At 36.6% G+C, this 12198-nt stretch overlaps 1 protein-coding gene across 1 annotated transcript in view; it reads left to right on the forward strand.

Annotated features, from left to right (window-relative positions):
* Positions 1 to 12198, forward strand: part of DNAH6 (dynein axonemal heavy chain 6) — a 299735-nt gene that overhangs the window by 113350 nt on the left and 174187 nt on the right. The window contains exons 14-17 of the mRNA XM_012774259.3: positions 1092 to 1244; positions 5051 to 5302; positions 8829 to 8957; positions 10771 to 10884. Of these exons, the coding sequence (XP_012629713.3) occupies positions 1092 to 1244; positions 5051 to 5302; positions 8829 to 8957; positions 10771 to 10884 (648 nt within the window). The remainder of the gene's footprint in view (positions 1 to 1091; positions 1245 to 5050; positions 5303 to 8828; positions 8958 to 10770; positions 10885 to 12198) is intronic.

A 12198-nucleotide genomic window follows, 5' to 3' on the forward strand; every position in this document is an offset into this window, starting at 1 on the left:
GAGTGGGACTGGTGCTGGGGAGGGCAGCACAATGTCCACTACATAGGACAAAGAAGCAGAAAGTGTACTTTAAAATATCAGAGCATTTAGGCAAACTTTTTAGTAACTTGTGTAACCTATTTTGTTCTGGAAATGATCTTTGTCAACCTAAAAGAATCAAAAATGTCAGAATCTAGTTTAAAGAGAGTTTATTCGGCCGGGCGTGGTGGCTCACGCCTGTAATCCTAGCTCTTGGGAGGCCGAGGCGGGCGGATTGCTCAAGGTCAGGAGTTCAAAACCAGCCTGAGCAAGAGCAAGACCCTGTCTCTACTATAAATAGAAAGAAATTAATTGGCCAACTGATATATATATAAAAAATTAGCCGGGCATGGTGGCTCATGCCTGTAGTCCCAGCTACTCGGGAGGCTAAGGCAGGAGGATTGCTCGAGCCCAGGAGTTTGAGGTTGCTGTGAGCTAGGCTGACGCCACGGCACTCACTCTAGCCTGGACAACAAAGCGAGACTCTGTCTCAAAAAAAAAAAAAAAAGAGAGTTTATTCAAGCCCAAAGCTTGAGGACTGCAGCCCAGGACACACTTCCAAGTTGCCTTGGGGAGTGCTCTGAAGAACAAAAGAGAGGCTCAAGTTTTTAAGGAAAAAAAGGGTGAATCAGGAGAGAAGGCAATCACAAAAGTTGTTCATCAGGAATGCTCACTGGTTTACAGGAATAACATTGGTTTGTGATTGTTTATACACTTTTTAACTATAATGGCATTTTACAGCTACTTGGTATCAGTCGAGAACCCACATAGCAAGTGGCTTCAAGAGGTAATTATTTAGCTCAAGGGGGAGTGAGATATGCCTGCTATTACATTTTAGATGCATTTCTGGGCCTGATATCTTAAAGGGGCTCACATTTCTCAAATAAAAGGATTTTCTTTCTGACCTTCCTGTTGATTCAGGGATTTAATGAGGGAAAAAAAGTCCTTTCAGATACACTGCTGCTTCTAATACCTGCTGATTTAACAGTCATCCAATTAAAATTCATCTAAAATATCTGATAAAATGGAAATATTCAAATATTTATGATTCACATTTTCTTTTTCTTTCTTAGGTGCTAAACTTTATGCTGCCTCGTCAAAGCAAGAAAAAAGTGGATGCCATTATCTCTGAGGCACAAGATGCAGAGTATAAACTTGAGTTTGTTCCAACTACTACCATAGAATATGTTAATAGCTTAGTATTTCTTGATGAAATTCAGGAACGGGTGAGTTGATTATCTCAAGTTACTTGATAATCCAGATCTTATGGTAGGAAAAGAAGATATAGGACAAGAAAAAGTGAGGGACTAGAGGCCAAAAAAAACAGCTGTTGAAATATCAGAAACACTTTCAAACAAAGTACATGGATGTTCTACATCACGGCAATGCCAGCTATCGTTATCAGACTCTTACTACTAGTCAGGCACTGTGTTACATTTTTTACATGCATTGCAGTTTTAACCCCACAAAAACTTCACAAGTAGGGATGATTTCTATCCTCATTCTGCAGGTGAGGAAACAGAAACTGAAATGAGCTATGGTGTCCAAGATCACAGACATATGTCTGTGATTGCAGACATATGTCTGTGAAACATATCTGTTGTCATAGAGCTGGAATTTAGACTTGGTTCTCTTTGACCACAAAACCCATGTTCTCAACCATGGTTTATTGGAATTCTGATTTTTAGCAAATAGTAATAAAATGTAATCTAGATACTACTCATAATGGAAGTCTTTACCCTTAACTTATACCTTCATAATAGTCAGGAACCTCACCATTATGACAAAAGAAACCCAACTCAAACTAGCTTAAGTGGGGAGATGAGGGGGCTGTAGAAAAAAGTAGATAGAACTCAAGTGATGCAGGTGAAGAGAACAGGTCTCTTTCTCTCTTCCTCTCCTCTCTCTCTCTCTCTCTCTCTCTCTCTCTCTCTCTCTCTCTCTCTCTCTCCTTCTTTCAAACACACACACACACACACACACACATATACATTCACTCCTTTGTTTCCCTTGCTTCTTTCTCCTTAGAATCTTGGTTTTCTCCTCTCAGGCTCCTTCCTATGGCAGGCAATCTAGTATTTGACTTGTATAATCAGTTTTTCATGAACTTTCATTCATATAAGTTTGGTATTTGAAATAAAGTATCTTCTTAAATATCTGAGATTTGAAGAAATGCTACAAGTAAAAAAATATAAACAGAATGAAATAAGTCATTAACAACCTGAATAGTTTGTTATATATTGTGAACAGAATTAATTAAAAAAAGAAAGCTATTTCACATGCCTACAGAAGTAACAGTTTTGTTTTTCATTTCAAGAAATAGTACCTTCTCAAAAGGCCAGAGATGAATATGGTTTTCCTCAGATTTGCTTATACATCATCCCAGGAGTCTAAAGATGCCTAGCATTTATTATTATTTGTATTCATTGAACTCTTTAGACAAATAACCGAAAACCACTTGAGCAAGCTTAGGCCCAAATAGGAACACCATTTAAGGATTCATGGGTGTATCATGGAACCCCCTTCAAGTATGTAACCAGGCTTAGGAACTGTCCAGAATCAGGAGTAGGACCCTGTAGAAGACCCAGGTAGTCCTCCCTCTTCAACTCCCCTCTCTGCGTCTCTTTGAGAGTCTGTTTCACTTCTCTTTCACTATAGACAGGGACTTCTGCTTCTTTATCCCACAGAAACAAACATGGCCACCAGCATCTTCCAAGTGATAGGTTACAAGTCTAACCAGTCGCTGAGAGAGACAGAATCTCTTTTGCAATGTTGATTCTAAATGTCTACCAAATGGACTCAGGTACTCCCTCTGTCCTATAAACTACTATATGTCAGGAAGGTAGTATCACCTCTTATTCAATGGCTATAGAAGGTACACTGCTATCACCTTGGGCTTGCAGAACAGGAAGTTGATGCACCAGGCAGAAGACACAGACTGTCCCATCTCCATAAGGTTGTCTGTGCTTGCTGGGTGGTATGTTGGGGAAGCAGCTTCCCTTAGAGAGATGCTCTGTACACACAGACAGCTTTCTTTGGAACCTTATCCATTCAGTCAGCAAATTTAGTGAAGACCCATTTATCAGGGTACAAGGATTACAATGAGTAAATCTGCTATCAAGGAGCTCAGGGTCTAGAATGCAAGCAGACAATTCTGATACAATGAGTTTAGGTATGACATACTGTTGTAGGACTGGGGGTTTGTAGTCATACTTGCCTATGTGTCACACAGGGCTTTATGGAACATGGGGTGTTTAAGCTATGCCCTAAAGTACATCAAACATTCAGGTAAACATTCCAGGGAGAGGGGGAAAAAATATGTGTAAAAACAGAAAGCAACATGACAAAAGCAGGATTTGGTGATTTGTGTGTTATGGAGAAAGGATATTTGGTTGAAAAGTTGGTGAACTGTATGTAGCTAAAGTATTTTAAAGAATAGGAGAGAAAGAATGAATTATACAGATGTTAATTAGATAGAATTGAAATGACTTAATGGGCAACTGAATGAGAGGACAGCAAGAGGAGTCTGAGGTGACTCTTAGATATTTTTCCACATAGTACATTATGATATCCTACTAGTATAGGTAGGGTAGGCCACATAATTCGTTGTCTGATCAGGACAGCTTTTTGAGATAGAAAGAGACATTATCAATCATTATGAGGACAATAAGTATAAACCAGGACACTCCCAGAGAAACCTGGATATGTGCTCACCCAAAATTCAGGAAATAAAGGAAGATGAACAGATTTTGGTATAAAGACCCTTAGTTCTGTTTATAACTTGTTTGAAATATTAGACACTTTGCTTGAAAGACACACATAGATGAAAAACTCACATAGATGGCTTAGAAAATGGGAAGATTTGTTCTAAGTTTGCAGGGGTATCTTCCAGAATCCAAAGGCATGGATAGAGTCAGGCCTTTAAATAGGACAAGGAACTAGGGACTGGAGCAGCATACGGAAACCGAAAAGGCCTCTCTCCTCATATCTCTGCTTCTCTCTAGAAAAGCGGTTCTCAAAGTGGGGACTCCAAATCAGCAGGGACAATCACCTGGGACATTCTTGGGCCCCACCCTAGATCTTCTGAATCAGACACTCGAGAATGGGGCTCACAATCTGTTTTCACAAGCTTTCCAAAGTCATTGCAATGCAAGCTAAAGATGGAGAGCTATATCTCTAAAAGCCTCTCTGCAGTTATCGTCTCATGTTAAGGATCTGCTTTCTGTTACCACATGAAAGCAAATGGCCTCTGCCAATAGCTACAGTCTAACTCTGCCTGTGTTCGAGAGAAAGATCAGACTGAGCTAGATTCTCTAAATCCCAATGATGCTGCTTGCTTTAGCCTGTGGCCAGAAAGTTGGATAGTATGAACATGGATGTTTTCCCTATAACTATGTAGCAGAGTTGAGGGTGAGGGATTTCTCCTTTGCCAGAAAATTACAAAAGATAAGAAATACTGTCCACTAAAGGTAGCAGGAAAACAAAGTGAAGACGCTTAGTAGTTATTTGGATATTATAAAATAATTTATTAAAAGATAGTGGAAGGCTCACCATAGATATGGCTTCTGAACCTATGCAACCAGGAACATGGCCTATTCACATCTTAGGGGCTTCTCTGGGACAATCCTTGTTCAGCACATGTGCCTGGAAGGTCAGATATTATAGCTGAACAATCTCACAGCACATATTGTCTTAAAGAACTTTAAATATTGGCAGTGCTTAATGCTACTAGAGGACAAAAGAGAAAGAAAGAAGAACCACTAACTGTGCTCAGCTCTGAACAGCTTACTCCTAGCCCTGGTTACCTCTATTATAGCAATGATCATATTTATCATTCAGCAGGCTTCAACCAATTTGATTGTAATGTTAAACACACTCCTCATATCCTCATCACACTCCTCATACATACTCCTCATTACACTGAGTGTTCACAGTTTGATGTTTGTGTTATACAATGTCTCCTAATAGAACACACTTAAAGGGTCTAATAGGACTCTGCTGTATTTAATGAGCAAGTAATGTTTCTATCTAGATTGAAAGTCTTGAAGAGGAAGGAAATACCGTGATCCAAATGTACAAGCTTATTGAACAATATCAGGTGCCCACACCTCCTGAAGACTTTGCTGTTTTTGCAACTATGAAGCCATCCATTGTTGCTGTTCGGAATGCCATTGATAAATCAGTGGGTGATAGAGAAACAAGCATTAAGCAATTTTGTCTACATTTGGGTAGAGATCTTGAAGATCTAAACAATGAAGTAAATGAAGTAAAACTACAAGCACAGGTAAGCTAAAGCAAAATTTCCTAAAAATAATCTGTGCAAAGTGTGACTATTACAATTTTTTAATTAAGGTATAATTGACAGATAAGAATTATGTATATTTACGGTATACAATGTGATGTTTTGATGTATGTATATATTGTGAAATAGTTAATCAAGCTAAGTAATATATTTGTCACCTCACATACTTATGATGTTTTTGTGGTGAAAACATTTAAGACCTACTTTTTAAACCAGATAGGGAACAGATTTCATTTTAAACTGACTTAACTTTCTTTTTTTTTGTTTCATTCTAACTCATCCATAATGTTTATGAGCAACAGTTTAAAATTAAAGTGTTTCTGAAATCCAAACCATTATAAGGAAAATATACATAATATTTTATTCTACTTGTGTTATTATAATATTCTAACTTGTATTTATTATTTTGTAATGAATGTTTTTATGACTTGCTAGCACATTTTACAGATACTGTCATAATTTTAAGGTCTGCTTAGCATATTAGAAAATTCCCCTTTAGAAAGGCAGAGTATAAATTGATAAATGGTAGTGAAGAATATTTTACAATTTTATAGCTGTACTACTTTTACTATAGAAAAGATACTAGGCTTCTTTTTTTAAGAATTTAGAATAGACATCTGGGTAATTCTTAAGTGAAGTGTACCTGAAAATATGATTTTATAATGATACATTATTTTATTATTAACAATGGCTAAATCTTATTAATATCACAGACATATAAAACCATGTGAAGTTATAATCAAATCATAAAAATTGAGAAAATCTCGATGTCCATCCACAGAGGATTAATAAAATACATTAGGGTGCATCCACTCAAAGGAATACAATACAGACATTAAAGATTACAATATACATTTACCGTTGTTTTAGTCCATTTGTATTGCTATAAAGGAATACCTGAGGCTAGGTAATTTATAAAGAAAAGAGTTTATTTGGCTCACCATTTTTCAGGCTATACAGAAAGCATGGTGTCAGCATCTGCTTCTGGTGAGAATCTCAGGAAGCTTCCACTCATGGTGGAAGGTGAAAAGGAACACAGGATGAGAGAGGAAGCAAGAGAGAGAGAGAGGAGGTACCAAGCTCTTTTCAACAACCAGTTCTCACTGGAACTAAGAGTGAGAACTCACTCATTACAGGGAGGACAGCACCAAGCCATTCAAGAAGGATTTGCCCCCATGATCCAAACACCTCTCTTTAGGCCTTACCTCTAACACTGAGGATCAAATCTCAACAAAAGACTTGGTGAGCCAAACAAACCATTTCCAAAGCACAGCCGTTGTATTGACATGAAAATGTAAAAACAGGTCACATTAGGTGCTTTCTATTTGCCAAGCATGGTTCTAAGGATTTGACATTATTTTTAACTTTGTATTGAAGGATTTTTGTATTTTCTCATGGGCAAAAGTGTGCATAATAGTAATTACTATACAACTCAATGAATTATCTGAAAATTAACACATCCATGTATACACCACTGTAGCCTTACTGGTACCCTTAGTGCCCCCTCCCAATCATTAATCCTGTCTTCCTCTCCAATAGCAGCTACTACTCTAAATTCTAATGTCATAAATTAGTTTTGTCTGCTCTGGAATTTCAACAACTAGAATCATACAGTATGCCCTTCATTTCATTTTGGTATGTTCCTGAGATTCATCCATGCTGCTGTATGTGGATGTAATTTACCCATGTTTGTCACTATATAGTATTTTATTATATTTTACAATTTAATTATTCATTCCATGGTTGATGGACGTTGGACAATGATGAATAATGCTCCTAGAAATGTTCTTATAAATGTTTGCACATTTTAACTCATTTAATTCTCAAAACACTTACAAGATTTTATTATTCACATTTTGCAGATAAGGAAATTAAAGTACAGAGTTAAGTAACTTGCCCAGAGTCATGTAGATAATAAATGGAGGAATCATCAGTGAAGCTCAGGCAGTCTACTTCTAATGGTTAATAGCCTGCTATTAACTGCTGTACCATGTACTATATTCTACATTCAGCAGACTATTAAAAAGTATGAATAATTATTCTTGGTTCATATAGTAGATTGTGGGGGAAAATTGCCAGCATGTACTTTGTGTGTAATTGTGAATTTTAAATAGCATGATGCCCATACACAAAAATGAAAGCATGGGTTTTCTCTAGCAAGTGCTTCTTTTATAGAGAGTTTGAAATTAATTCACTGTCACTGTTGGGCAAAGAACTATAACTTCATTATTTACATAAATGATATCATCTTGCTATCAAGACTTCCACTCCTGCTGAAAGGGAAGTTGGGGAGAAAACCTAAATGTGACAATTGATGATAGTTCAATTTATTTCTATTTGAAGTATCTGTTTTATTCTAACTTGATCTCTTCTGGGTAGATTTTCATTCAATTAAATATCTAAACTTCCTAGCAGGCATTTCTTCACCCAGGCCACCATCACCTCCCACCTCTTGCCCCATAAAGGAAATTTGCATTTCCTCAGGGTGGATGGAAGGGAGAGGTATCCAGTCCTTCTTCTCCCTTCTGGACCTTGCAGCTTCCAGTGCTGTTTGGCTGGGCTAGACCTGGTTGTCCCAGGTAGTTGTTAGCTAAGGGTCTTTCCTGGTTCTTTAGACACCGTGCTAGCCCCTAGGATGCATTCTGTCATTTTTTCCATAGCCTACAGTTTGAAGTAATCTGTGGCTTTCTCATCCCAGCCTCAGACTTCTTCTGGTCCGCCAGTTCTCTCCGTAGTTCCCATCTCCAGAATCCAGATAGATGAGAAATTCAGGATCCCCTACAAGTCATGAGGCACCAGAGTGTCAACACAAGCCCTTTCTGCCTGGAAAGTTTCCTTGGTTTTTTTCTGATCTAGATAGAGCATGTTGCCATTTGAATGCAGTGCCATGCTAAACAAGAGATGGAATAACTGGCCTCCCCAAGTTGTGGCTTTTATAGTTCTCATATTCCTCCCACTTTCTCAAATTATCCCAAACCTAGTTAGGTGTTTCTACTTTGCTCCCGAACAATTCCATTCCCATTCACTGGGGTTTCAACCACAATAGGTCAGGCAGAAAACATGAATCTTGACATTTATATTCCTCATTTTCTCTCTTCCCCCCTACCTCAGAATTCAGATGACTTTCCATTCCTTTATCGTAAAACAGAAATCTTCCTTATATCATATCCTCTTTATTCTCTTCCTATGGCATTCACTTCTCCTTACCTGAAGTCATGTTGGTTGAAGAAGTATACAAAATGAAAGCAGATGAGAGAAAATATTTTAGGTACTGCTTAAAAACAATGTTATCCCCATGACACTTCTTTATACAATTCTTTACTGTTTATAATGTGTATATATTTCTTTAAAATTCAGAAAAAACACACATTTTTAACATAGTTTCTAAAAATCAGAAAGAAAAGATAATTAAATGAATCTCTTTGAAAATGTTTATTAATTCATTTAATTTAATTGGACTGCATCAAAAAGTAGGCATGATTAACTAAAGACTATCTTAATTTTACAGGATCCACAGATTTTGGATATTAATGCTGACCAAGACAAAATAAAGCTCATGTTGAATGATCTGCAATATGTACTAGATGATCTCCAAAAACGTGCATTCCAGTATAAATCTTATCAGAAGAATTTTAAGGTAATGACAACTCTACACATCTGTTTTTAAAATGTGTACATATAAATAGTGTTTATGCACAAGCACTTTCAATAATGTGACTGTAAACATTCAATGTTTGGACAACTATGTGCTAGTCAGTGTGCTACAGTCCCAAATACAAAACATAATATGTTCTCTGCCTTTGAAGTATTTAAAGATTAGTATACATGAGACACAAAACACCTTTCTAATTAACAAAAAATTGTGAATTATGGAAAACTTTCAGATGAAGAAATGTAGTTTCTATGTTAAAATGTATGTGGATTTTTTTATGTGGTCAATTAAAACCCCTCTATTTCCCCCTTTATTGGATGCCTCCCAATGTGTTCTTTTTGCTTAAGATTGCTTTTGCTATACAGGGTATTCTCTGGTTCCATATGAAGGATGGAATTATTTTTCTAGATCTGGGAAAAATGATGTTGGTATTTTAATAGGAATTACATTGATTCTATAGATCACTTTGGGTAGTATAGACATTTTAACAATGTTGATTCTGCCAACCCATGAGCATGGTATGGTTTTCCACCTGTTTCATCTTCTGCTATTTCCTTCCTCAGTGTTTCATAGTTCTCCCTGTAGAGGTCTTTCACCTCCTTATTTAAATATATTCCTAGGTATTTTGCTTTCTTTGTTGCTATTGTGAAGGGCATTGTATCTTTGATTTGGTTCTCAGTTTGACTATTGTTGGCATATAGGAATGCTACTGATTTGTGTGTATTGATTTTGTAACCTGAGACTTTGCTGGATTTATTTATCAATTCCAGTAGTCTCATGGCAGAATCTTTGGGGTTTTCTAGAAATAAGATCATATCTTCAGTGAAGAGCAATAGTTTGACCTCTTCTGCTCCCATTTGGATGCCCTTGATTTCCTTCTCTTGTCTGATTGCCCTGACTAGGACTTCCAGCACTATGTTGAATAGAAGTGGTGATAGAGGGCAACTTTGTCTATTCCAGTTCTAAGCGGGAATGCTTTCAGTTTTTCCCTGTTCAGTCTGATGTTGGCTGTGGGTTTGTCATATCGACTGATTCTTTCTTTATCATTGCCTCTGATCCTTCTTTCCTTCTGCAGCTCTCAATTATTTGTGGAATAGGAGTGAAAGCCTTACTGGTATAGGTTGCAGGAAATCACTTCAAACTCTTCATGGAAGACAAGGCTAAATTTCTAATGTCAAAGCCCTAGTTTATTGCAGGGCCCAAAAATTTCTGTGCAACCAACCCCTTGGAGCTTTCCCCACCTCCCAATCAAGGCAATCTTAAAACACTTCTCATAAAAATACCTTCTTCAGATTTTCTTGCACCCTTCCTCCCCATAGGATTTATATACAGTCCATGAGGTTAGAAAGAAGTAAGAAACCAGGCTGTCTTCTCCATCTTAAGCCTTGCCATCTTCTCCACCAGCTACTACACAGCCATCTTCCTCTTCCATCATCTAAGGGCAGAAGCCCAAAAGAAATCAGTGCCTCTGAAAGACTCATCTGTTTTCCCAAAAAGGTCAAGCATATATGTGCATGTATAATCCAACTCAAGGAATACCCATGGCACTCTAATAATATTTATGTCTTTGGAGGGCATTTAAGGAAATATAAAGAGTTATATTTTGTTGCTCAAATGGAAATTATAATGTATGTGAGGTTCATGGAAGTTTTATTTTTCATTTGTTTCTATCTGTCATCTTTTTAGGACCCACATTCTGCCAAGTAGTCACTGTATCAAGAATTACTAATAGGAGAATAGGAAAACATCTTTATAACTGAAAAGTAAACTGTGTATTTTGTTTGTTATATTTTTAAAGGTAGAAGTGTCCAAGTTTGAGGCTTTGGAAGAAGTTAGTGCTGAACTGAAGCTCAAACAATTGCTCTGGGATTCTCTCTCTGAATGGGATAAACTCCAAGAAGAATGGTTAAAGGTAGAAAAAGGCTCTCAACTCTTTAAGATTATTTTTGTAATAATTAAACTTAAAATCCAAATAATTTGAATTATAATTTTTAACAATCTGGTATTTTCTTAATGTCAGTAATATATGCAATGTTATAATTTTATGGTAATTTTTATGAGCTTTCCAGTGAAATGCACAAAGATCCTTATGTCAGTGTATGGTACAGAGCAGAAAATATTATTGTAAGGCAGGTTTCTTGGGTCCTCCATTTAAGACGGCCAAATAATAGAAGTATCAGTGATCCGCACTGCATGACAGTTAACCACTGTGGTTTCTAAATACAGTGTTGTCATGATACACTCCAATGCTCTTAAGGATTGTAGGATTTTATTAGTGATCTATTCAATTTCAGTTTCTGTTACCTTATAAGGATTCCTGTTCTTGTCATTTTAAAAAAGGAAACCATTTTATTCACTGTGATAGAATAGAATTGGAGTGATAAGATCTAAGATCTTCCCTTGAGAGCTCAATAAAACTAAACTCTCTTAATTAGGAAGCCAAATACCAACAGCCACTCCAGAGGTTTTTTTTAGGGTCTACTCTATATTTAAACCTTAACAAGAGTCAGCTGTCAGAAATAAAAAATAAAAAGAAAAAAGTAAAAAAAGAAAAAAAAAGAGTCAGCTGTCTAGGAGGCAGACTAGATGGTCACCTGTACTTTCAAGTGTGATATGGATGTGTTATAAACACTATCAACTTCACGAATATTATTTTACACTTCTCATTCACCCTACTTGTGCTGATGCCTATAATTAAGTCATGTGTCTGGCTTAGAGAACAGTGACACAGGAAATATTTCTCAGCCAAATGCTGGGAGTACCAGTAGAGAATAAGAAGGACAATAAGAAGGACCTCACAGAACTTAGCTTTTGATGATGAAACAACAAAAAAAAAAACACATGCTATAATATCAGATAATTTTAAGTGCCCTCCTATAATTTATTTATCACTTATCTCAGAAGTAAAAAAAATACTCTTGAGAAGTAAGGAAGAAGCTTAGAGAATTTTCTGATTACCACCAGAGGTTCTCTAATCTTCCAAAGTAGGATACATTCATTCTAGGAAATGCATGAGAATACCCAGTAGGGAGCAGAAGGAAAATGTTGAACCTAGAAAAAAAATGAGGGATTATAAATATTCAATTGCTTTTAATACATATGGTTATCTTACATATCAATATATGTGTATACTTATCTGTTCATATAATTGAGAAATACAGTTATAGATATATGTATATATTAGGGGTGCATCTTTAAAGTATTTATATTAAATGGGTACATATAT

This window comes from Microcebus murinus, chromosome 3 (assembly GCF_040939455.1).
Source record: "Microcebus murinus isolate Inina chromosome 3, M.murinus_Inina_mat1.0, whole genome shotgun sequence".
In the NCBI taxonomy this organism is placed as follows: Eukaryota; Metazoa; Chordata; class Mammalia; order Primates; family Cheirogaleidae; genus Microcebus; species Microcebus murinus.